The sequence below is a fragment of the Zootoca vivipara genome, chromosome 2, assembly GCF_965207765.1.
Source record: "Zootoca vivipara chromosome 2, rZooViv2.hap1.1, whole genome shotgun sequence".
NCBI lineage: Eukaryota > Metazoa > Chordata > Lepidosauria > Squamata > Lacertidae > Zootoca > Zootoca vivipara.
The window spans coordinates 64,675,655-64,702,602 of record NC_142584.1 but is presented as its reverse complement, the minus strand read 5'-3'; the positions used below and the strand labels follow the sequence as shown (position 1 = coordinate 64,702,602).

The window sequence follows — 26,948 nt, the reverse complement described above, 5'->3', positions numbered from 1 at the left end:
CTGACAAGTGCAACTTCTGCACTGGGTGTAAGGAAGGAGGCAGGCAGTTAGTGGGTGGCTGGTGTGGCAGTGCCCCATTCATTCTAATGGATCCACCTTCATTGTTGTCTACTCTGACAGTTGTCTTCCATGGCTCAGGCCAAGGTCTTTCACATCACCTGCCTCCTGCTCATTTTAGCTGGAAATGAGAAGGATTGTGCCTAGGACCGTGTGAAAGCAAGCAATAGACACCACACAAAACTATAGTGGGATACTATTATGTACCAGGGACACAGGTGGCGCTGTGGGTTAAACCACAGAGCCTAAGGCTTGCTGATCAGAAGGTCGGCGGTTCAAATCCCTGCGACGGGGTGAGCTCCCGTTGCTCGGTCCCAGCTCCTGCCAACCTAGCAGTTCGAAAGCACATCAAAGTGCAAGTAGATAAATAGGGACCGCTACAGCAGGAAGGTAAACGGTGTTTCCGTGTGCTGCTCTGGTTCGCCAGAAGCGGCTTTGTCATGCTGGCAACATGACCTGGAAGCTGTACGCTGGCTCCCTCGGCCAATAATGCGAGATGAGCGCGCACCCCCAGAGTCGGTCACGACTGGACCTAATGGTCAGGGGTCCCTTTACCTTTATTGTGTACTACCGCAGAGCTACGGTCCTTGTTGCCACTACCATTCACAAGGAACTGATTTGTTAAGAGCGAATTTGGTGATAGCCAGCCAAATTTTGCACCAAGAGGAATTTGATGTCAAGTTTCTGATTCTGATTAATGTGCTTCTGGTTCCTCTGGCAGAACCATGCTGAGGTAGGCAAGAATCTGGCCAGTTTAAAAAGGTTTATGACTTCTGGTCAGGTCTAGAAGTTTTGAGGGACCAAGTAAGCCTCACCGTATGCTTAGAGAACTTGCATTTATGTTAAGGCATCCATGCTTCATGTATACCGGTATGTGGAGGTCTCTGTACATACACAGTATGGAGCATCTGCACTGCTAAAACCTCCAAAGCATTTGGATTTGCCACTGGAAAAGAATGAAAATGGATGTTTGATGATAGCAAAACTAAGCTCATTCCTCAAACATTTGAGGTGCCCTATCATAAAGTTGCCCAGTATAGTCACTGCTTAAGAATGGGCACCGAAATTATGCATAACCAAGTTACTCAATCATTGCTTCCAAGTAATTTCCTCACTGCAACAAAGGGATTCTCTTCCACCTTTTACTAAGTGATGCAAACTGAGTTGAGCCAGAAACTGTAATTACTCTGTGAAGTTATCTGTTATTCCTGCAATGCCTATCGAATAGTCCTATAAAACACTCCTTGAGAACTCCTTATTCAGCTTCTCAGCAGCTCTAAAGAATAGAAGGTGAATTTTTTTACAACTGAAGTGGGACTTTCCATCAGAGATGCTATCTTAGCAGATATAAGGACTAAAATCCATTCCAAACCCTCTTAAACCCTCTGGATAGTGGAAGCAAATCACATACACACCGCATACTTTGTTATACATCCATTCAGGAATCAAAAGTGACATAAATGCAGGGTATGGATAGCTCACTCGGTAGAGAATGAGACTCGGGGCCTTGTTTGTATTGAAGCTTGAGAAAACAATGGAACACAGCTTTTAAGAAAAGGCATTTATTATTATTATCATCATCATCATTATTAGCACACCTGCTATAGTTCCTTTAGAACAATATATGCTATCTTTATTTGAAAGGAGCAATCTGCTTTCAAATACAAGAATGGCATGATAAGGGACGCGAGACAGCAGGTGCATCAGAATTCCACAGTGCAGGTTGAAGCAGCACAAGTGACACTTTAGAACAGCTGTGGCTGAATATTGCCAGTAAAAGAGCTTGTATCCTGACAAGATTTAACAAGAACAGAACAGCTAATGTTCATGCTTTAAGGAATTAGGCTCTTAGCTCTTTTCAGGTTTAAACCTTTACTCTGGTTAGATTTTGTTGTTGTTAAACAAAAACGAAACAAAAGGAATGCTTTTCAACCAAGCATTAAAAGGTTTTGTTTTCAAATCCCTCCTCTTCTCTCCAGTCATAACAGTTTTATTATCACAATCCACATATGAAGGTATCTTCGCCCTCTAGTGGTGCTTTCCATCCTTAAAACTGTTTTGTACAAAAGGAACACTTGACATACTATAATACATAATTTGACATCTTATAGTTCATTGACTTAAATACCATAAACAGGGAAGGGGAAATGGTTTCTAGAACTGAGAATGCAGAAAAAACAAACTGGCTCCATAGTAAATATCTGGGTTGGGGAATTTTCTTCTTCTTTTTGGTCTGAACGTTGGGGGGTTTCCACCCCATTTCCAAACAATGTGGTCTTTAAAGTTTTGGGGATATTACAGTAGCAGTACAAATGACATTGCTTTTTAAATAGTAACCCCAGAGATAAATGCAAGGGAGGAAGGGGAAAGCAAATGATTTTCCCTTTCAGTTGTTAGTGGCGATCTTCAGAAGAGAGACAGAGAGACCCCAGAGCAAACCAACGGGAAGACCAGGTATAAGCATTTGTTCGGGTGGTTAAGTCAGTGTCCAGCACTACTTTATTCTAGCTTACACAAGAGAAAAGGTCAAAGGGTCTCTATGTTCCGCCTGGTTTCAATGTCACAAAACAAAGCTACTGTCCTTGTTTCTTTGAAAGGTACCTGAAGAAAAAGCCAAAAATAAAACATTTATAATATATTTCGACATATGCAGGGCCATATACAATGGTGTGCATTTAAAACATATGGAATTACTGATACAATAGATTCTCGATATTCTGAAAGTATTCATAGTACTATCCTAGTTTACTTCCTCATCTTTCAATACCTCCTCTACTGAATGGGTAGCAGGAGTAAATAAATAAATTATAAAAAAGGTTAGGCAATATGCACTGCTCATATGCCCTAGAATTTTAAGAGAGCATTTTTCAGCAGTAGCACATATTAATATTCTAAAGTATCAGCACAAATCTTTCACTTGTTGTTAAGATCCAATCAGTAAAACAAACCTATGGGCATAAAAAAATTCTCTCAAAAGATCTTGACGGGGATGTCTAAATAGCATTCTGAAATTTATAGCTGGTGAGGGAAAGCAGTACGCACTCAAAAAGAGGGCAAATTGTTAAAGTGCCTAAATCATGTCCAAATTGCTCAGATTCATACCTTGAGCATGTGTTATCAGGAGTTATCAGTTACTTTAGCAACTGTGACATAAGAAAGTATGTTGTAAGATGAATGTGAATGTTCACACTCACGACTCTGAGTGAAGTGCTAGGCATTTTTTTAACCACAGCCTGATTACTAGAACCATCAAGACCAGATAATATTGCTTTGGAGAGCAGGTGTGAGTCACACATCAACAGCCGATTACCCCAGTTGCGCTTTTAATGTCTATGACCAACTTCTTGCCTCTAATTTCTGAGCTTCCAACAAATAAATGTCAAAGTAAAGTTATCAGGAGGTGATCTTAATAGGGAACACAGCACATAGATCTGGACTGAACACCAGTCAGTTTGCAGGACTCAAAAGATCAACCCCTAGCACAGATGCCTTCTAAACTACAGCCTGGTGCTGGTTTCATAGTCCTGAAAGGTTTGTCTATTCACAAAGCCTTCTCCAACCTGGTATTTCATCCTACACCTCCCATCACTCCTGTCTATTGGCCATGCTAGCTGGGTTTGATGGGAGTTGGAGCCTTAACATCACCTGCAGGGTTGGAGAAGGCTGCATTACTTTATGTCAGGCACACCTGCTCTAAAGTAAACATGTTGCACACTCTACCTACAAAGAGTCTTTAAAAAGTAGAGCTGGTTCACAATTCAACCCTCCTGTATACATAATAATGTGGCCCACCTGACTAAACTGCTTCTGGCGCAACAGAACACAGTGACAGAAGCCAGAAGCGCACGGAAACGCCATTTACCTTAACTGTCCAGGGGTCCTTAACCTTTTACCTATACATAAGAATACAGAGATCTAACCGAGATCCCTAAGGTCAAATCCTTCACACCACAATGGGAAAAGGAACAAAAACTTTGGTGGTCCAAAGTTTAGAAGCATTCTGACTGAAGGAGGAGCTATGGTCCAGTTCTCAAGGAAAATGCCTTAATGTTAGCTCCTTCTCCAAGTGAAAATGCTTGGTATGCATTTTCATTGGAGTCAACTGCAGTTAAATCTCAAGTACAGAGCCAAGACTGCCAAGCCACGTACAATGCATGCAGTTAGCAGAATTTTGAGAAGCACAGACTTCTCTAGCCTGAGTCAGCAAGTAGATTCCACCAAGGTCATTGGGACTATTTGTTTTATATGTAAGTAGGGAAGCCCTGGTTGCAGACATACTGGCTACTGTGTTTTTTATGGTGATCCCACCCTGCTATGGTATTGTCTTTGTCACTTTCCTAAACATTTGCATATGAAAAGGTCATAGACAAAATTGCTAACAAATTGAACTGACACTAATTCAGGCACCTCTGCTAATGGAGTTGCTATCAGTTCTGATTGGGCCAGCAGGAAGCAAAATTTGATATTGTTGAAGCACAATGCTGAACAAGAACAGCATTTCACCCTTACCTTTCCCAGTGTTTGTGGTTCAACTCCAAAAAGTCGTCTAATTTTGCTATTTCCTTGAGATACTGAGTAAGTTTTAGAAGCTCTTTATCCTTATCTCTGTTTAAATGTGCTTTCATGAAGGGTTTTATCTGTTGAGAAAGAAACCAGGTGTAAATGATACATATCTTAAAGAGAAAAATAGAGAACATACCCAAACTTAACATGCTAGCATTTGTTGAGCAGATAATATTGTAAGAACCTGTCTAAGAACCTGACCCTTTGACTCAGTTCTCTGGTTCCATCCTACTTGCCAGGGAGGCTCCATCCCTCCCTTCTTGCAGAGACCTGCAGTGTACTCTAAAAGCCCAGAATATTATTTGCAAATGGACTTTGTCCTCCCCCCATGTCCTATTCATATCCACGCGGTAGCTCAAACAATCAACCTTTCAGAGTATTTGCAAATAATGTTTTTATGAACTACTGAGGTGCTTCTAGCAACATACATCGCAGCATAGCAGCTGCTGAACTCAAGGGCAACTTTCTCCTTGTTGCAGGATACTTACTGCTAAAAACAAACTAGCAAAAGCTCTTTTTACTTCAAAGAGACAATCAGGCCTCCATGTGAACATGAACTCACAACACAGGCAAGCTGTATTTTGAGAATTTACATTACGGCTTCTATATATTACACAAGGAAGTTATTATATGGGGAAAACATGAAGAATACTATTCATGTATAATTACCGTATTCATACAGTGTCACCTAAATGCAAAGCCACTCTAAAAGTAAAACATGTAATTTTTCTACTGCAGCATAGCCATAGGCAGATGCATCAGTATGTCCACACATTTAAAAAGTCAGAGGGTGGTGAGAAGTGGTCTCACTTCACACCTGCAGATCTTGCTTCTTTCCTTCCTAATCCACTAGTGCCAGCACCTCCAATCCTCCAACATCGACCTCTACATGGCATTCTACTCCTCTCCCTGCCATCTTCAGAAGCACTCTGCTCTGTTTCTAGGAGGCAGGGCTGGCTTCTCTTGATCTCGCTTGCCAGGAAGAAAGGCAGTCTCCCAAATGCAGCCCTCTCTTCTAGGACCTATACAAAGAATGGTGTTTCTTCCAGTCTTAAAAACTACAGTCTCCCATTGCGGAAAGAAGAAAATACGCACCATGCATTCATCATCCACTAAAAAACCCACTCAGCACTGTCAACTGCTGTCTCCCAATAGAAAATGGAGAGTAGCCTGTCAAGTACCCTGATTGGAAGCTTGACTGTGACTAATCACGAACACGACAGTTAGTGAAATTTGCGCAGCAAACTTTAAAGATACAAAGGCAACAGGTGTGCCTTTTACCCAGTAACAGATCACATACTTTGGGTGCAGAAGATCTAAGATTTAATCCCAGGCACCTTCCATTAAGAATACTATCTATCTATCTATCTATCTATCTATCTATCTATCTATCTATCTATCTATCTACAGAGTACAAGAACCTGGCCCTGTTCCCCGAGGAGCTTACAACCGAAAATGTGACACAAGGGAAACAGAAGAAGAGGACAGGGGAGGAATATGTGATTGTCTCAGTTCTACATACTTAAGCTTAGTTACATGGTAAGAACCCAACCTGGAATCTTAGAAATTATAAGGATATCAGATAGTATGATGCACTCATAACTTCTTATTTTCATGACAGATAACCTAAGCAGTTTGCAGATCAATTAAAAAAAATGCACCTGTCATATAATAAGTAGTTTAAAATAACAACCACAAGTAAAAAAAAAAGTAAAATAGGACTCATATGACTTGATCAAAAGCATGCTGGGATAGAAAGGTCATCAAGTGCCTGAAAGTCAATAGGGAGAGGAGGACTGCTATTATCTCATCTGGGAGGGAGTTCCACAGTTGGAACTACAGTACTGGGTGCATAGCTCCTGGTCGATATGAGGCATGCACCTGCATCATGGAGATCACCAATAGAGAGTCCCATGAAAATCTCAGGGATCAGGCAGTCTTTAAGGTATCCTGAACCAAAGTTGTTAAGGGTCATGTAAATTAATACAATATGCTGAGCTAACAGCAAAAATCCTAACCATGTCTACTCAGAAGTCTTATTGAATTCAATGGTGCTTACTCCAAGGTAAGAGAGGCCAAAACAGCAACATAACCTTTGTTATCTACTCTGAGTGGCAGTGGCTGCCAAAAGCCAGGGCAAAGGTCTGCCACATAACTACCACCCAATATCCTTTTAACTGGAGATGGCAGGGACTGAATTGGGTCATTCCATAAGCAAAGCATGCGCTCTGCCAGACAGTCCATTGTTTCAGGCTTCAGTTTATCCCAAAACTCTGTCCAAAAGGAAATAAAGAGCACTCTGTGCATACTTAATTTCTAGGTACACAAAAACTAAGCTGGAGAGACAATTGATGTTATCTTTGTCACCGTAGCCTACAGTGGGGACCACGTCCTTCTGAGAGGCTTCTAAAGCTCATTCCAAGCACCACTTGTCACATTTATCAAAGGCTTGCGGACAATAAGTTAATCCCATGTGGAATGGCTGATTAAATTCTGTTGCCTCTGGTAGAACATCTGATCTCGATTCCTTATACAGCAGCATTTCTCATAAACGGTCACCTCCAATTTGTCTTGCTGTCAATAAAAGTCTGAGCTGCAGCGCACCGGCTCTCTTTTCCCAGGGGGAGGCAATGATACCGCTCTGTCAGTGGTGCACTCCATCAAGCCTCCATCTAGTTGAACAGCACTTTTAAAGCAATTTCCACTCATCTGTCACCGTTTCTCAAGAAGCAGAGAGACTTTACAAAGGGCAACGCTTGTACCACAACAGCCAGATGTCTTTTCCAGGACAAACATTTTCCAAAAACACCAAGATGTTTGGGAGGCGGGGGGGGGGGGGGGAGACACTGACATGTAACTTTGTTGACAACCATTTCAGAATGGGTACATGCTGTCCCTTCAGTTCATTCAGGCTACATTTCTCTCGTGGTCTGTAATACTTCTGACAGGTCCCTGCAGAGGCCTCTGCCATTACAGCAAAAGCAACAATATTCTGCTGCCACCTTGTCATTGATGTCATAAAAAGGGAAAATAGTTACCAATGGAAACACAATGGTATAAACAGGAAGGCTGCTGCAGAATAGCAGTTAAGATGCCATGGAGCAAGTTCTACTGGTCTAAATGGGGACCCACGTCTGAGTAGGCATACACAGGGCTCCTCAGTAAGAGACTGAGATGCGAAGCTCCTTAGTTAACTCTTGCCTGTCATCAACTGAATGAATGGCCTTAGACAAGTGGTTATGCAAGCACATGTCTGCCTGCAATATGGGGATGATAGTACTACCTGGCAGGAGTCAACTACTGAGATAATGTGAAATGCTTTGGACACACCCTAAGCATCTTATAATATGAATGCTAAACAGTATGCCTTCAGATTTCCATTATTTTACATTATACCTTTAGTCTAGGTACTAAAGCACAAATTGCCTACATTTTTGCAGACAACTTATTTCTACTTACAGGTAGGTAGCCGTGTTGGTCTGCCATAGTTGAAACAAAATTCCTTCCAGTAGCACCTTAGAGACCAACTAAGTTTATCATTGGTAAGAGCTTTCATGTGCCTGCACACTTCTTCAGATACACTGAAACAAAAGTCACCAGACCCTTCTATATAGTGAGAGGGTGGGGAGGGGTATTACTCAGAAGGGTGGTGGGAATGAGTGATTGGCTGATAGGTGTGGTAAACCTGTTGACGACTGTTAACGACTGCAATTGGTCTTATACTCAGGGCTTTAGTTGATGCTTTTAAACCACCAATACAGTGTCATGCAGAAATCTATATTTGCATGTACTGCTATACTACAAATCTTTGTAACTGGTATGACTAGTTCTTACTCTAATAATACTTTCCCCCTTATGACATGGGGTTGGGACTTCTTCTGTATCTGCCAAGATCTTTGGGGAAGAAGTGTGCATGCACACGAAAGCTCATACCAATGACAGTTAGTTGGTCTCTAAGGTGCTACTGGAAGGATTTTTTTTATTTTATTTCAACTTATTTCTAGCTGTCTTAAATACCCCCCCCATCAAAACTTTGATAAGCAACTGCCAGATCACTACAAAACATCTTGTCTTCACATGCACTGGGGCATTGGGGGGGGGGAGCTTCCAAAGACCATTGTAGGTTCATCATAGGAATGATGCGGTGCAGTGGCGGGGCTGGATAAGAGAAATTCAAACACTAACTTGGCTTTTAACTTTATCTAGTATCTTTGGAAAGTCAGGCTCTCTCAGTTCAAGCTCCCTCATAGGCTGATTGTGAAGCCAAAAACATTGGCTCTCAGCTCCTTGGAGGGTGATCTAAGATCACAAATATATGATAATCCCAAAGGGTGAGTGGCACAACCCCCGAGGTCAAAGCAATTCCAAATAATGGCCAAAATCCAATAGCCGAACTGTGTGCATGGAGCTGTGAAGAAAGGGATGGTCAGCACAACCAATAGAAAATATTCATTTGAAGAATAATTCTTTCCATACAACAATGTGGGAAGTGCTGCAATCAAGATGGTGCAGTGAGGAATACAGATACTGGCATGTTGGTACAACAGTGACCTGCCACCCAACCAGCAGTAGTGCACATAGGATCAAAGACACATTCCATTGGCACAATTTCTCAAATTTCAACCCACTTGAGTTTTCTTCCTCTAGGCTGTTGGCATCCATCTCAAGAGACAATGGACCCACTATCAGTCTCATCCGCTCAATCCGCTGGAGCCTGTCTTCATATGCAGGGGAAGTCCCTAACTCACCAAGGGTTTGAGACCCATTGGCTACCTTACCTGGTTTAGCCAGCCAGTCAAGAGATTAGCTGGGCTGTGGACACCTTCACATGCCGACAGCTTCAAGGAGCCACAGGTGAGAGCTGAGTGCGGGGTGAGGAGCGAAGGTGGATAAACAACCCCAAAAGGAGCATGACCTCTCCCCTACCAGAGGTATTACCCCTCCCCTAACACTCCATACTAGGTAAGCTGACATTTATAAAATAATGCTAAACATTACCTTTAGTCCGTTTTGTGGGTTCATAAGAAAATTTCGCCCAATGTCATCAAACATAATAGTATTTTTCTTGCTGTAAAACTCGGAAAATTTGCCCCATATGACACCCAAGGGTTTCACCTGTAGATGTAAAGTAAGAAAACCTCAGGTGAAACAGCATTTCAACAACAGAATTTACCATTAGTATTCTGCTTTTACTATATAAAAATAATTTGCAGAAATGTGCTCCTGAGGGATGGGGAAAACCACAGAACAGATTTGGGAGCAGGTGTGAGAGCACTCAAGAAGAAGAAAGGGAGAAAGTCCTGTAGCATTGGGGGAAGCTCTTGAGTTAACAGGACAACTTCACTGGATACAACCCATTCTGGTGCAGAAAGTCCTTGTTTCTCCAGCCAGCACAGCAAGCAAGCCAAGCTGTATTTCTTTTATATGTATGGCTTGGCATGCTTACTTATTAATTTTGTTTATGAACCACTTCCTATGGAGTGACTCAAAGCAATTTCACAATTCAATAAACCCATATAACAATTGCATATATAAAAACTATTTCAAATTGAGTGCAGATACCATATTGGGATAAAAAATATCTGGAAGGTTTGTTGAAAGAGGAGTCTTCAACAGGTGGCAAAAAGCCAATCAGTTCTCTTAGAACTGTGGCTCTTGGTGTGATGAACCTATTCTATATTTTAACATAAAGTCATACCTTGGTTTTCAAACAGCTTAGTTCTCAAACATTTTGGCTCCCAATTGCCACAAACCTGGAAGTGACTGTTCCGGTTTGCATACTATTTTTGGAAGCCGAATGTCCGACGGGGCTTCTGCAGCTTCCGACTGGCTGCAGGAGCTTCCTGCAGCCAATCAGAAGCCACGCTTTGGTTTCTGAACATTTGACTTCCAAGGTACGACTGTACTGAAATCTGAATTGCATACACTGAACTTTAGAACAGTGCGCTGATGCTCCTGCCTTGAAAAAAGAGGTCGGCAAGAGGACACTTACATCAATTAATCCTCGTCTTGGTGTGTGCACAGTTATCATGGCCGCACTGTCCAGCATGAAGGTTATCTTGTAGTTTGCATTGGTGCTCACTCCCAGCTCCTGCAATGAAAAACAATACCTAAGGACAATTTGCACACTGGCTCATCCCCTGCTGTAGTTTACCAATCTCCTATAATCTGCCTCTCCTTCTGCATGTCACCAGTAGGAGCATCCCATGAGAGGAGGGAGGCATTCATGGGAACTTAGGGCCAAAGCCATAGTATTAATCGTGCCAATTTTAGCACTTGTAACAGAGTTCTATGCTATGACTAAAATAACATGAATCATTTTGTGAAGCAGATCACACAAAGAACATTCTAAAACACAAGAAAATCAAAACACACACAAGCTCATACATCGGGCTTACCTTCATTTTAGCTTCAATCCACTTCATATTGGTAGCAGCTGAAAGGGAATAAACATAGTATTTTCAAGTGAAGTATTTTCAAGGCATCTTTTAATACCATGTTATCCTATTCTGGGTATTCATGAATGCAGGCTCCAAATTAGTTTTCAATGCAACACGTCCCTCTCATCTGAACTGTTTTTCAGTTTTGCCTGCATTCGTATATTCATGGCAAGCAGCTCATCCAACAATTGCATGAATTTGCCCAGTGAGTCACTCTCTAATCCTAATGCTACGACCATGTCACTGTAAGTGTGTGTACAGTGGGACTTCGGGTTACAAACACCTCGGGTTACAAACGCTTCGGGTTAGACTCCGCTAACCCAGAAGTAGTACCTCGGATTAAGAACTTTACCTCAGAATGAGAACAGAAATCTCACACTGGCGGCGCGGCAGCAGCGGGAGGCCCCATTGGCTAAAGTGGTACCTCAGGTTAAGAACGGTTTCAGGTTAAGAGCGGACCTCCGGAACAAATAAAGTTCATAACCAGAGGTACCACTGTATTCCTATTTATCTGAGTTCTGCTTATCTTAGTTATCTGGATGCCTTGGGGCTCTTTTTAAGTGTGAGTTACTGTAAGGATGCTGAAACAAAAAGCACACAATGTTTAATACATCAACAAGAAAAAGCTTTTAAAATACAGCATTTAAAATGCTGCAATACAGCATTACTTTGTTCAACCACTCAATTTGACACAAGGAGGAGCAGAGGGGAGAATTAGATCTACTTCTGTACAACAAGAACACAAACAAATGGGAAGTGTCAAATAAAGTGGTTCAACATTAAGTGTGTTTTCCTTCTCATGTCCTAGATCCTAGGGACCATGCAACTAGCTCCGAACACTCAAGGGAGACTTTGATTTGCACTTCTCCTACAGTAGCGCACAGAGTCCCAGTGCAGCACGACAAACTTCATTTAAAACAGGGCAAAGTTTCACCATCAGTCTAGGGTTGCCAGACTCAATAGAGGACAGGACTTCTGTGCCTTTAATTGCCCTGCTCTCTTTTGAGTCTGGAAACCTTAAAGAGAAACCAGCAGACCCTTTGCTTGGAAATTAAACAAAGGGTCTGCTGGTTTCTCTTCAAGGTTTCCAGACTCAAAAGAGAGCAGGGCAATTAAAGGCACAAAAGTCCTGTCCTCTATTGAGTCTGGCAACCCTAAATCAGTCTACTAGGCATCCCCAAGGCTTTGGGTTACCTAAAGTAGCTCTTTGGATCCCAGCCCATGTTTATGACCAACAGGGATTCAAAACCCATTTTCTGAATCAGAGTACTTGCCCCAGAGAGTATTTTATCAAGTTGTTCAGGAGGATATTTTAAATCAAATATTGATTTTCATTCACAGGGGTTCTGTGCTGACTGTCCCTAAACTACCTCTCAGGATTGCTGGCTTGAGAGATGTAATACAAAAGAAAGGTTCAGCATCAAGCATTGCGTAAAAGATGCAGCTCAGGTCCACAACATCTCCAGCAGAGATCCCTACATCACAAGTAGCAATGCATCTCCAGTCATAATGAAAACACTTTCAATTTGTGAAGTAAATAACTTACACCAAATTACAATATCATAGTCTTCGTATGCAGATGTCAGGAATTCATGCAGATATGGCCTCATCAGCTCAAGCCCGGTCTCTGCACATGATCTATGGTCTAGAAGAAAGTCAGCCAGTTCATATTAGTCATTTAAAACCTTATTTGAATGCCAGCATCTTTTCTCCTTACCTGTGCTCTGGCATACACCTACACTCCATTCAAGGGAGCATGTGCATAGCACCCAGGACTGCACTGGAACCCAAATGAATCTACCTATACCCAGAGAGCAACTCTCTGGTCTGCTGCCCAAAACCGCAAGATCAGCAGGTACCAGGCCCAGGGAATAATGTCTTGAAAATGAAGTACATTACTTACCAAACAGGGTATAATCAACATCCAGGACCAACAATTTCTTCCCTTCTCGTGGAGGGTTCAATATTTCTACTTTATACTCCTTAACTCTGCGGGAGATTTTCAGCAGATTCTCTTCCCTAAAAACAAACAATATAAATGACATGAAGCTGTTGCATATTTATAAGCCAGCCAATTATTTCTCTATTCAGCAAAAAAAAACTCACCTATTCTCGACTTCAACCACTTCCTCTTCAATGTCAAAATCATTGACTACATCTTCATTATCAGGCGGTGGCCCAAGGACATCTTCCTACAACAAAAGTAAGAAAAAGTATTTTCTTACACTAGTACCTTGGAAGTTGAACGGAATCTGTTCAAAAACCAAATCACGGCTACTGATTGGCTGCAGGAAGGTCCTGCAGTCAATCAAAAGCTGCGGAAGCCCCGTCAGACATTTGGGTTTCAAAAGAATGTTCGCAAACCAGAACAATCACTTCAGGGTTTGCAACGTTCAGGAGTCAAAACGTTCAAGTTCCAGGGCATTTGGGATCCAAGGTATGACTGTATTTGAAAGTTCTTGTACAGAAAAACAAAATGAGATATACTTCTGCTTTCATCCCCTGCCCTTCGAAACTATTTTTGCTTTTTGCCAAGGCATTGTCTAAACCAGGCATCCCCAAACTTTGGACCTCCAGATGTTTTGGACTACAGTTCCCATCTTCCCCGACCACTGGTCCGGTTAGCTAGGGATCCTGGGAGTTGTAGGCCAAAACATCTGGAGGGCCGCAGTTTGGGGGTGCCTGGTCTAAACAAAGGGCAACATTTAGAATTAAACATCACATACTGCTTAAAGCAGCAGTTCGGATACTTTTTAACGAGGATACATAAAGAGAATAAAGTGGCTTATCAAGTTGACAGCCCTCAAAAATGGAAAATATAAACATGAGGAATCAGGGATGAAGTAAATTAAGAAAACGTGAACAACCTATACATTCTTGGCTGCTTTGGAAGAATGCAGTTATTTTGGTAGCAAGAAGGTAGAAAATCAATTGGTTAAAGGAATTTAAGAAGGTAAGAAGAGCCTGTTGGATCAGACCAATGGTCCAACATCCTGCTCTTGGCAGCCAACCAGATGCTGTGGAAAACCTGCAAGCAGGATTTGAGCACATGAGCACTCTTCCCTCCTGGAACACCTTCAGTTCACACCACATATAGGCCAACCTCTGGCTTGAACAACTTTTTGTTAGTTAACATTTAATCAGAAAATTAATTATACTGCTTGTTCTCACACATACACATGAACACAGAACCCTACATTGTTTCTAGGCAATTACATGTCCTTATTATAATATTTTTTCTCTAATTATTAGTTTTTGTGTGTGTTGTAAATAGAAAAAATGTATTTTACCAAGCTTTCCTCACGAGTCCCCATCATCATGATTTTAGTATTTGGTTTCAACTTTAGTGATCCAAGCTTAACATCATTGTCTGCTGGCTTGCCTGCAATATAAACAGATTACAGCTTCCTCAGCAAAAATGAGTGATTTCCTCTGTAGCTATTTCTTTCTCCTTTCATCTGATTTGTATTTTAAAACACTAACTTATGATCTTAGGCTACGATCCTATGCACACTCTCCTGCGAGTTAACTCCACTGAGATCAATGACTGTTACTTCTGAGTAGACAAGAATAATACTATGATATTGGCAACCTAGAGTAAGATTTTCTCTCCTGCTCCCTGATGTACCGTACCTTATTCTCCTTCCCCTCCCCAAATGTGTTCTAGGGGTTCCTGCAACCCACTGGAACAGATTTAGCATGGACATATGTAGAAAGAAGGAAAGGAGGTCCCATTGAGCAAACAGAAGTCTTTCTGCTAGCAGGAGGACTTTGCTGGTTACAATCCAGAGTTCTTTCTTTCTGCTTCCCACTCCCCTCCTGGAAGTGCAGTGTCAACAACAAAAAGTGAACCCCTAGCCTATTTTTTGCAGGCCACCTAATACTTGCTGATATTCATTAAAAAAAACATTAGAAGAGTGTGCTGAATCCTATTCTCACAGTGGCCAACCTGGTGCCTCCAAGAAATTCTTGCAAGAAATTCTGGACTGGGGAAAACCTTGGCACCTGCACACATCGGATCATTTAACACAGATTAGTTTTGCATATTCTGATTCTCAATTCTTGTTTTGAAAGTGTGTGTTAGGCACATGAGTGGGTCATTCTAGAAAAGAAAGAGAGAAGGAAATTAAGGATGATGGAGCCTGAAGTTGACCCACCCCAAGTGTAGGAGTCAGTCTTCTCTCCACCATGAAAATTTTAACACATGGACCAGGCAAGAAGAAAGTGTGGATCTGGGACAAGAGGCAACTGATATGCAGATATACCTTAGCAGCTGGCCAATTTGACCACCAGGTCTGTTTCTGCAACCCTACTAAACAGTGAAAGAAAGGTGGAGCATGAAATAAATATTACCTTTTACTTTAAGTCCAAGAAGCTTTTGACGCTCTGGGAGCACTCCAGTAAGTCCTTTGAGAGACTGCTTGAGATCCAGCACTGTGTCTTCTTCTGACAAGGTGGTTATCAAAAATTCCTGCCCACCCCATTTTATAATAAGAGAGACAGCCATATTTTTAACATATGTTCAAAATATACCTATAGGGAAGGAAGAAATGATTGTCAAGAGAATTCTAACATTTTAACTTCTGTTCACTTCTACTTGGAAAACCAAACAAATACTGCTGCTACATTCTGAACAAATTAGTGGTCCACGTCTGTGACATTTTGTATAAATTTGGAAGAGATTGTAGAAGATATGTCAAGACATATCAGCAAAGGAAAAAGCTGCATAAGTCAGTAATATATTACATTACTACCCGGTAGACACCAACATGAGTCTGACCAAACTGTGGGAGGCAGTGGAAGACAGGAGTGGCTGGTGTGGTCTGGTCCATGGGGTCACAAAGAGTCGGACACAACTAAACAAGACACCAATTCCCAAGGAATACCTGCTCATGTCCACACCAGCCACCTGGCTGCATAATCTGCAAGCCTCAAAAACCGTGTGCTGCCTTGTTTCAGAACACCATAATTGCCAAACTCTTAATTGGGGGGGGGGGGATCTGCTGCATATTTAAGAGGTGCGGAGAGCACAACTCTGCGAACTGCAGCCTTCCACTTCAGAAAGGAGCCACAGCTCAGAAACACAGTGCCTTGAACGCTTCAGTCCCTGGCCTCTCGAGGCAGGGCTGGGCAAGCCTCTTGCCTGAAAGTCCGCAGCACTGCTGCAAGCTGGCCGGGGTGGGCGACACTGGCCTAGATCCTCCAGCGGCACGACTACGTGTTACTGTACTTGCTTTTCCCCACGTGCACGTGGACTGGAGAAAGGAGCCGCGTCCCGCGGCGGCTTCCCTTCCGATGAAGCTCAGCGCCCTCTACGTAAAACAGCAGGTGCTGCGCAATTCATATAGGTTAAGGGACGCAGACAGGCTCCTGCTGCACCGAGGGCTGCGCCCTAAACGCTCCCCGCAGGTGTGCACGGGAGGGAGGTCTGGAGCGTTGCATTAGGTGCCCTCCACCGCCGCCCTCTCTACAGGGTCCGGGCCTCGCACTTCCACTAGCAGACCCTTGGAGGTGCTTTGGGGGAGGGCGGTTGTAGGGCGCTCCTTGCTGGCCATGTTTAACCCCCCCCCCGAGTGACACCCACAGCCTTTGGCGGGGCCGAGAGGGGCGGGGCAGGGAGGAGAAGGCGCCCCGCTCTGGAAGACCTGCAGGCTGCGCCCATGGGGCTCCCGCAGCTCCGCCGAGCGCCGGCCGGACCCAAGGAAGAAAGAGGAGCAGCCGCCCCGCCTCACCCCCAAGAGAGCGTCCCAGGAACCAGCCGCGCCGGAAGCAGAACCCGGCGACCGGAGCTCGCGCGGCGCGCGAACCGGAAGCACTTCGCGCTCTGGGAACCTGGACGTGGCGAGGGGACCAGATGGCAACACAGAGATATAGCGAGGGGTGGGGGGAAATAGAGCGGAGAGACCGGGTTTTGCGTTTGGCTACTCCGCCCACACAGAGACGGGATTTCCGAGTTCCCCTTGCAGGAGAGCCTTCGGAGCTTGTCATGGCGGCTCAGTGAATTGGGGAGGAGATAAAAGGGAATGAGGGGCTCACGACGGCCCCGCAGTGTGCCATGGCAGCACCAGTCTTGCCTCAGTCCCAGATGGGGTGGACCCAAATTACAGTATAGCCTACAGACAGACAGACACCCTACAGAGAGCCAAGGTCCTGGCAGCTACAGGTTTCCGTGTGATCTTGAGCCCCTTTGGGGGGGGGAATCTATACACCGACTCCCCACTCCCCTTCAGAAGTTTCTATACGTATCAGCTTCCAGCAGCGATTTATTAAGACCCAAGCAGGTCATACCGGTATACACAGGCTTCGCCAGAAACTTCTCTAGGATGGCTGCCTTCCTGTGATTATGCCCTTACAAGTAACTTTCCTTATGATAACCCTGCAATGTATTCCAGAGTTAGCAACCTGGGGCGTGGGGCAGGTAGAATGGTATGGATTTCTATCGAAAAATCGCTCATGCAAAACACCCAGCCTGCTTAAATTTCCCTCACAGATGCCCTGCCGGTCCCAATCCATAAAATAGGGTAAAGAGAGAGCAGGATCTTGCCTTTGCTACTACTTTTCGTTTCAAGGTGGATGCTGTTACTCAGCCAAGACAGTACTGTATTAAATCTTGGATATCTCCATTTCTAGAGGCAGTCCTCAATGGTAGTTCAGGGATGAAAAGGGCTTCATTGAGTTAGGTCTGAAGCTTAGTGTCTGTGGAACACAATACAGGTCTGAGAGAAGAGAAGCACCATAACTACTAAGAATACTTTCCTCCAGGTGGTGTAGGGCTTTGAAGTTCAACACCAGCCATATGAATGATGCCTGGAAACTATTTGAGGAATAGATCAAGGTTAGCCAGTGGTTTGCAGTGATGGGAGTTGTTGTCCAACAACATCTGGAAGCCAGTGTGGTTGCTTCATTCTAGACCAGAAGATCCCTGGACAGCAGCTATAGTTTACACATATTGCTCTAAGTTAGAGGTATGGCATGAATGATGGAGGATACGGGTGTTATTTTTACTCCTGTAAGGGCATATCAGAGGAGGGACAAGGGGACCATTTGGCTTGGACACAAAGCTCAAAGGTGGCCTCAAATTTAGACCCTTGTTAATTTTTTGACAGTTGATAAGTTTCGCAATTTGTTTGTATGTAAAAGGTAAAGGGGCCCCTGACCATCAGGTCCAGTCGTGTCCAACTTGGGGGTTGCGGCGCTCATCTCGCTCTATAGGCCGAGGGAGCCGGCGTTTGTCCGCAGACAGCTTCCGGGTCATGTGGCCAGCATGACAAAGCTGCTTCTGGCGAACCAGAGTAGCGCACGGAAACACCGTTTACCTTCCCGCCGGAGTGGTCCCTATTTATCTACTTGCACTTTGATATGCTTTCGAACTGCTAGGTGGGCAGGAGCTGGGACCAAGCAACGGGAGCTCACCCCGTTGCAGGGATTCGAACCACTGACCTTCTGATCAGCAAGCCCTAGACTCTGTGGTTTAACTCACAGCGCCACCTGGGTCCCTGTTTGTATGTACCAAAATGCAATACAGTGTCAGCTTGCAAATTCAAGCAAACAAGGTATGTAATTTGGGGAAAGGACACTGGCATTTTTGGTTAACTGATACAGATTTTATCATATTAATGAGTTTTAGATTTTCATAAATATTCATCAAAATATAGTTTTGATAGCACAAAATTAGTCTACGGTGAATGTGTCCTCAAAAGCATGAAATAGCCCAGGCCTCTCTGGACCTCTTGAGAGGGCCTGCCTATTGGATAGGGGTGACTATCCAGAAGCTGTTGGATTCCATCAGCCCTAGTCAACAAGGCTGATGGGAGTTGTAATTTAACAACATTTGGGGGGCCATGGGTTCCTCATCTGTGTAGTAGAGGAGTGTGCAGCTGGTATGCCAGGCCTAACTGGAAAAACATCCCTTGCCACAACTGCCACTTGAGAAATATTCAGCAATATTGTGTTAAGGAGCACTCTTCATAGAGAGTAGAACCTGCTCAACAGATTGTCCATCTACTCCCAAATCAACAGGTTCACCATCTCTTTATTAGCTGGATTGAGTTTCAGTGGACAGCTAAAGCCAGTAATGTTATAAATTCAAAACTGATAGCCCTGGGTACAATTTGACTTATACACCATTGTATAAGTGTTGCACCTGAGTGGGTATGACATGGAGTTGGCACTCAGGTTTTTCCATGGGTGCAATTTTGAGAGTTGCCTACTGTAATGTAATACAATGCTGGCATCTACAATATATATCTCTTGCAGGCAATCTTAGAAGAGAAGAAGAAGAGGTCTTCTTTGGAGGTCTTTAAGCAGAGGCTTGACAGGCATATGTCAAGAATGCTTTGATGGTGTTTCCTGCTTGGCAGGGGGTTGGACTGGATGGCCCTTGTGGTCTCTTCCAACTCTACGATTCTATGATTCTAAGAGTTTGGATTTGATATCCCGCTTTATCACTACCAGAAGGAGTCTCAAAGCGGCTAACAATCTCTTTTCCCATCCTCCCCCACAACAGACACCCTGCGAGGTGGGTGGGGCTGAGAGACTACAAAGAAGTGTGACTAGCCCAAGGTCACCCAGCAGCTGCATGTGGAGGAGCGGAGACGCAAACCCGGTTCCCCAGATTACGAGTCTACCGCTCTTAACCACTACACCACACTGGCTCAATCTTACTGAGTACTGTATTTGGATGTGATTTCATAAAGTTTGTGGGGAGGTAAAATAACAGGCTGTTTATTGAGCATTCATTCTGAGTTGTTTGCAGTGGGGTCATACAAAGTTGTGCTGAACAATCTGTATCCTACCATTCCAGTACATTTTGCCATCACAAAAGTGCCAATTCAACTTGAATTTGCTGGTATGTGACTGAATATCACCTGAAAACAGTGACAGCCTGGCCTAGTTTTGACACAATAGCCATTAAAATCTATTTCTATCCCTTTCGCTTACTTTTTGACAGTGGATTGGATCAGGTTCCAAGTTAGGCGTGAACTGTTTTATTCATGGTGAAGGTGAAGGTTAATTTGAGTATGTGTCGTTGCATATTAGGGTCCCTTTCGTGTATCTCATGATCAGCCTCAAAATTGTATGCCTTACAAGAGGAGGACCAGAAAGCTGTTCTTCCAGTTATGACAGATTAAAGTTTTAGATCACTGTTTAAATTGCTACTGCTTGCCCTCTGCACCTTGGGAGGTGTCCAAATCTGTCTCTCTGCTGACAGAAGGGATTCATCAGTAGAATGGGAAGAGAGGCTATTTTCAGCAATGCCTCTCCTTTTCTGCAGCCTGCCCCCCTCAGCACAGCACAGCAATGGGCAATACAGATGTGTTTAACAGTGGTTGTGCTAGTGCTTTGTAGATGTCAGCACTGTATTATCTGTCTGTAAACAAACATGATTGGATACTACCCTTACCAATCCAACACTTTAAATGCAACTGAAAGGTAAAAGGCTATATCCCCGCCCCCTTCTCTTCTTGGGTAGATGTCATTTTCATCACCACATCTTAAATATGTGTTTCCTTGCTCTTACTTAATACAGGACCACAAGGGACTATTCATTCCTGTATATAATGCAAGCTGTACATGGATTTGGCAGTGTAAAGCAAAGCTCTGTAGTGTCTTTGGTCCGTTCTGCTTGCACCTGCTTCAAAATATTTTATAGCATGGATGGGAAACTAGTAGCCCTCCAGGTGATGTTGGACTACAACTCCCATCATCCCTGATCATTAGCCATGCTGTCTGGGACTAATGGGAGCTGAAGTCCTACAATATCCAAAGGGCTGCAAGTTCCCCATGTCTAAGCTAAAATCATCACTTTCCTTAGGAATCTTGTGTTGGAAGAGATGAAAAGAAAAGAGAGAATTCTGAGGGAATTTAAGTACATAGTAAACTTCTGCCCTTCCCTTAAGCATGAAAAATGCATGTCTTGTCCATGTACATTTCATATTTTATGTGGCTGAGGGGGACGTGTTTGGCAAGGTAAGGCTGTGGTTTTTGTAAAAACCTGTTGGTGAAGAGCTGTACACTGACAAATTGCCTCTACACTGTAATGTGTTTATAAAATGTTATATACAATGCATTACTTTGGCATTGTATAAGATGCCTCATAACTATGCTTATAATGAAGCTATTCCCCTCCCCTGATTTACTCCAGATTGCAGTGATGGCCATTACCTTTGACAAATTGATAGACAGTTGCAACAGCAGCTGATGTGCTGAATGGATTGCCCCTGTCCAGAGGCAGTGTGCCGCCCAGTACCAGAGCTGAATGTAAACAACAGGGGCTGGCCGTCCCTCTGCTGATGAGCTTCCAGAGGCATTTGGCCAGCCACTGATGTAAACAGGATGCTTGACTAGAAGATGATCCTTGAGCGATTTGTGTTCCAAGGATGGGGAAGGGGCAGGGCGAAGCTGAGTTGCTCCAGATCCCAAGCTGATGTCATAGCCATCACCAGCCAGTATCAGGCCTGATCCAGACCCAATCCCTGAGCCACCCTGGAGATGGCTCAGGGATTGGGCCTGACCATCCTTCTTCCAACCCACACATCCACTCCTTCCATCGCAGGGATGGCTACAGATGCAGCTGTTGCACCACTATCTTCTAGAGAGCCCCAGCAGCGAGTTTAGATTGAACCCAAGTTTTATTAGGGTTATTTTACTGTATTGTGTATGCCGCTTAGGAGCCTTTTCTGGCATTACACAATAAATAAGCCAAAACCATCAAATGAATAATAATGATTGCCTGTCTGTGATTTTTTTCCTCTCTGAAAAACTGTTGTAACAATTAAAAGAAAATGCAGAAAAGAAGACACACAAATGCTAGTCTGTATGATTGAGCAGTTAAAGTGCAGAAATCTCACTATATGCTTTTTTAAAAAATAATTTTCTGCTAGAGTAGGATTCTGCTTTACAAAAGCAACTGAGTCAGAAAGAAGACTTTTCTAGTCCAGAGGAGTTCTAAGTATTTGCCATGTCTGATGATTCAAACACCAGGGTAGACAGGAAATTCCCCACGGAGTTCAAACTTGTTTACTGTTAACGCTTGCATGATACTGCTTCTAGTATCAAATGCAATGTGCCTTTAATTACCACTGCTGGAGATCATGAGTGCGGCTGTTTTGCACATGCCATGCTTGAGGGCTTCTCGGAGGTATCTGGCCATTGTTGGAACAAGATGCTAGGCTAGATATGCCTCCGGTCCAATCCAGCAAGGCACTTCTGGTGTTCTATCCACAGAGTAAATGATGTTTTACACTTCTGATGTTTCACCCTTGGAATAGCTTAAATTAGTCCTTCATATCCCATTCCCTTTGTTTTCCAGTACCTAGTTCATACCATGAAGGGCTCTCTACACTGTGTAAATATTCCATATTTTAATAACTAAAAAGAGAGCTCAAACTTTCTCTCCAATGATAACGGTTACAATGCTGCATTTTCTTCCATGACATTTTTCTCTGCCTCTTTCAGATGCCCTCAAAGGAATTTCCTTTCTGACTAATTTAAGGTGATGGCTTTTGTCCAGGCACTGTCATCAGACCTCCACATTATCTCTCAGTTCTGAGAAAACCTTTGGAAACTTTTAATGAGATTCCTCTGCATACTGCAAGCTTTTATTCTTCAGAAATCAACAGAGCTTTTGTTTCTGAGAAGGAGTGATTCTTTTCTTTATCATATGCTGAAAAGTTGAGAAATCCAATTTACATAAAGCTCTGTTAATAATGGGGTAAATTATAGCTGCAAACATCATGGCAGCAACAAATTAAAATTGCAGGAGGCCTTTGAAATGTTTGACAAATACATGATTCTCCTCAAATGATACACGGCTGCAAATCTGTGTGCCTGGTTTCCCTGTTGAAAGATTTCCACATTTCTAAACAAAACCTTTTCCAGAAAGGAATCCTGACAAGTTTCAGGTTGGGAAATAATTTGCCTTCTTGCCAAATAGGAGAATATGATTTGTTATAGCACTTGGAAAATCATACAAATACTAATACATCATGAATACAGAATGCATGAGAAGTAGCTAGCTGGTCACCCTTCTGTTATCAAAGCCTCGTGGGTCTGTATAAGGGCTCATTCACACTTTCACTTGCCCCATTATTATTATTATTATTTTTAAAAATCAGAATGTACACCAATTAATTCCCCTGAGACTGAGAGCTGTTAATTGTTGTTCTGCAGCTGTGCCTTGTGAAAATCCAATCTTACCCGCTTACTTTGATTACCCAGTAATCAAAGTATCTTTTTTTAAATTTTCCGTGCACCTGATAAGATCTGATTCAGCAGGTGAGATCTGATTTTTGCAAGGCACAGCCACAGAGGAACAATTTCTCAGATCCAGAGGAATTAATTGATACACAATATGTTCAAAATACAGGTCAAGCAAAAGTGGGAATGAGCCTTAAGTCACATAAAGAAAGAGCCCTGTTATTACAAATAATCTCTCCAGATTTGGCAACCAGGGAAATTAATATTCCCCAACCTCAAGCCACAGGTGTGGGAGAATTTAGCATTCCCCTCCCCCACATTCCTCTAAAAATCAAGATGTTTGTATTAACTTTTGTTTTGGGGAAATCATTGATATTTGTACATGTGCATGACCTCAGATTAGTCTGATCCTCCCGGCTGGCTGTGGACATTTGTTTGTTAGTGCAATTTGCTCACATATTCATGTATCTGAAGTCTGTGCTTTGCCCTAAAGCCTGCACAAAGGGTGCCTGGCATTTGCAATGCTGGCGCATCCATGCAAGCAAACTGCATATGACTTTAAGAAATATTTGTGTCTGTGTGTTTAGGAGTGATGGCAGTGCCTTCCATCTTTGCAGTTATCCTTGCACGAGGACTCCGTCCTCCAGCTATAGCATGACAACTGTTCAAACACAAATGGTTTGGGGGCGGGGCGGGGAATCTGACTGCAAGAGGTCTAGTCTTACTGTGGGAGGGGAAGTCTGTCCGCTCCTTTAAACAGCAACAAATAGAAATGAGCCACGCATTCCAATGCTGGAGGGTTTTTGAAAAAATCATATCCTTCAAAGGAAAGCAATGTATTTTTCAAAAGCTTCTGATAACAATTCATTGCTGTCAAGCTTTGCTTGAATTTCCTGCTTTCCCCTTCATTGTAAAGAGTAATCTCCTGCACCAGGGGAGTCATTCTGGCCTGAAAGTCATGTGGCTCTTCAAGCCTCTCTTAGGAGACCCTCAGGATCAGGAGCGGCCTAGGATGTTTTGCTACTGTAGGCAAAACACCCCACTGCCAACGGCTTGCCACCGCAACTGCATCTTCACCCACAGATGCACCCATACTGCCAGAACAATGTAGCAGCAAGGGCACAGAGTTAACGGCAAAGGCAAGAGCGCTGTGGCATAGTTGAAGCCAGGGAGGGGCTAGCAGCAGTACAATGGCAGGGTCGGATCTGCCACTGGGGCAAATTGCTTTGCCTGACCTCATGGAAATGCCGGCCTTCCTCAGAACTCTCTTCAGGTGAAACCCCTCACTGGTCCCCTGCTTCACACCCTCCTTGAGTGTTTTTGTCTGGCTGAAATGTACTCTTGAACTCGGATCCTGCCCTTCGCTTGCCGAGATGGAGGATAAAGAGAAAGCAGCCTACCATGCAAAGGTAGTATTTATATTTGTTGCTCCACCCGCTTTTGCTTGCGCCCTTGCCCACTACTGACGTGTGGCCCCAGGAAGGTTGTCCAAGTGGAGATCTGGCCTTTGACCTGAAAAATAGATGAGTTGTGTTTGTTGCTGTCACAGTGGCCGGATGGGACTACTTCAGAGTAACGACTCTACACGCTCTGCATTTTATCTTTTTATTGGTGCTGCGTATTTACAGTGCTAAAGGTAGAGCTATTTACAGAGACACATCTTTTCAGCTTTAATCAGAACCTCCGAATGGCGTTTGGCGCGTCTTGCGCCAGCATAACAACTTGGGGAGCCCCATCCTCTTCCCCCGACGCTTTCTGCGAAGTTCCGGAGTTGGGGGGATGGGTCTGCCCCCCTTTTCTCCTCCTTCCTGTCCCACCTGGGACGCTGGCTCTTCTACCCTGCCAGAGCCTTGGACCCCACTTCCTGTTTCCCCACTGGAGCTGGAGCTTTCCCTGCTCTCAGTCGTGCTCTGGGCTGGGCTGGAACTCAGGAGGGGAGGGGCTTCGCGATACCCCTTGCCCCTCACAGTTTCTTTTATGTTCACATTGTCAGCAATGTAGAAAATACTGTCCATGTGATAGGGGACTGGTTATCAAATGGGTGCTTACCAAGTGTGGAACATAACATGTGCACTGGACATATGCAACAACTATATGTTCTAGTCTCGATTTCTGTGATCTATCTACTTTTGGAGATAACAGGCACACGTGAAAAAAGACAGTGAGAGATATACCTGAGCACATACTTATTTTTTACTTTGTTTTGAAGGTTCATATCCTACATTTTGACTGGAGTCCACATGTGTGTGTGTGAGAGAGAGAGAGAGAGAGAGAGAGAAAGAGAGAGAGATAGAAATGCACAGTTTTAAAATGTAACCATTGCTTTTAAACAAAACATAACCATCTCACCCAGAGCAGAAGGCCCATGTGATCCGACATTGACAGTGTTAATGCTGTTTGGAAGTAGAGTACAGAATAGAGTACTACATTGCTGGCCTTACACCTGTTGCTTTGTTAGAGTAATGATAATAATAGAAGCAGTATTGTATGTAACACTAATGTCTCACAATAAATGAAACTGATCTGTAGAAATCACAACTTGAAAAAAAGAGACAATGCATATATTTTTGTAAATTAAGAAATCTTTGATAATTTTTTTTTAAAAAGTATAAATACAGCATCATAATAGTTCCAGAGGAAAGATACCATAAAAATGAAGGGTGCTTTCAGACAGCCACTATTTTGCAGTAAGGTTTCGAGGTGTGCACTTCAGGTGTGCACATTTTAAAAGGATTACAGGGCTCTGTTACCTTTGTGCAACAAATCCACTTTTTTAAAACAACAACAAAGTCTGCTTTGCTTTCAGGTTTGCATTTGATTCAGCAAGAGGAAGGGAAAAAGAGCTCAAACCCACATCCTCAAATAGCTTTCCATTAAACAGGAAACAGCCTAAAGGGACGTGGGTGGCGCTGTGGTCTGAACCACAGAGCCTAGGGCTTGCCGATCAGAAGGTCGGTGGTTTGATTCCCATTGCTCCCATTGCTCGGTCCCAGCTCCTGCCCAACCTAGCAGTTCAAAAGCCCGTCCAAGTGGAAGCAGATAAATACCGGGTAGGTACCGCACTGGCGGGAAGGTAAATGGCGTTTCCGTGCGCTGCTCTGGTTTGCCAGAAGCAGCTTAGTCCTGCTAGCCACATAACCCAGAAGCTGTCTGCAGACAAACGGCAGCTCTCTTGACCTATAGAGCGAGATGAGTGCCGGAGGTACCTTTACCTTTACCTTAAACAGGAAATGAGACTCCAGCTAAGGCAGGCAAAACAATTCCATACTCTTTTGTCCCTGCTGCTTCCCATACCCACCTCCCTACACTGACTTTTGTGCACCTATCCCCTCTGTACATGCTTATCCTTGCACAACTCCTTCTGTGACAATACTTATCTACTTAACATTTTCTAATTGGAAAAAAACCCAGCCTTTAACCAAAAAGACTTCAAGAGGAGCTTGCAAAAATCAGTAATTAGGCAATCCCTGCCCTTCAGCTTATCATCTAAATGTTATGACGCACCAGGAAAAAGGGACATAAGGGATCAAGCACCCAAGCTCAGAAATCTTAAAGCCACAGACCTGTTAAGGACCAGCTGGGATGGAGGGGGGAGGCCGCCGGCTGGGGCGCCCCGGGGGAGCCGGCGCCCTGCGTTTGAAATATGATTGGCCGGGGGAGGGGGCAGAAGGTGATCTCGCCTAGGGCGCA

At 43.6% G+C, this 26,948-nt stretch overlaps 1 protein-coding gene across 4 annotated transcripts; it reads right to left on the bottom strand.

The window, feature by feature from the left end:
- Window positions 1-1,603: 1,603 nt before the first annotated feature.
- On the bottom strand, window positions 1,604-16,927 carry UBLCP1 (ubiquitin like domain containing CTD phosphatase 1). 4 transcript variants are annotated; one of them, XM_035105775.3, is made up of 11 exons: window positions 16,793-16,927; window positions 15,414-15,593; window positions 14,351-14,442; window positions 13,167-13,252; window positions 12,964-13,079; window positions 12,607-12,705; window positions 11,019-11,056; window positions 10,613-10,711; window positions 9,619-9,735; window positions 4,567-4,694; window positions 1,604-2,658 (listed from the first exon to the last, which is right to left on the bottom strand). In XM_035105775.3, the coding sequence occupies exons 2-11, from the start codon at window positions 15,565-15,567 to the stop codon at window positions 2,631-2,633; spliced, it is 957 nt and encodes a 318-aa protein (XP_034961666.1). In that variant the 5' UTR covers window positions 15,568-15,593; window positions 16,793-16,927; the 3' UTR covers window positions 1,604-2,630. The 4 variants fall into 4 exon arrangements, with proteins under 4 accessions (XP_034961666.1, XP_088518167.1, XP_088518168.1 ...); XM_088662041.1 differs by having other exon boundaries at window positions 16,204-16,817; XM_088662042.1 differs by having other exon boundaries at window positions 16,645-16,817.
- Between the last annotated feature and the right edge of the window lie 10,021 nt (window positions 16,928-26,948).

Bases quoted from the DNA above. Each gene is read 5' to 3' on its own strand.
- UBLCP1 (XM_035105775.3), bottom strand. From the start codon at position 15,567: ATGGCTGTCTCTCTTATTATAAAATGGGGTGGGCAGGAATTTTTGATA. The intron at 14,443-15,413 runs GTAATATTTATT...TTTATATTGCAG, and splicing joins TCTTGGACTTAAAGTAAAAG to GCAAGCCAGCAGACAATGAT. The intron at 10,712-11,018 runs GTAAGCCCGATG...TTTTCATTGCAG, and splicing joins GGATTGAAGCTAAAATGAAG to GAGCTGGGAGTGAGCACCAA.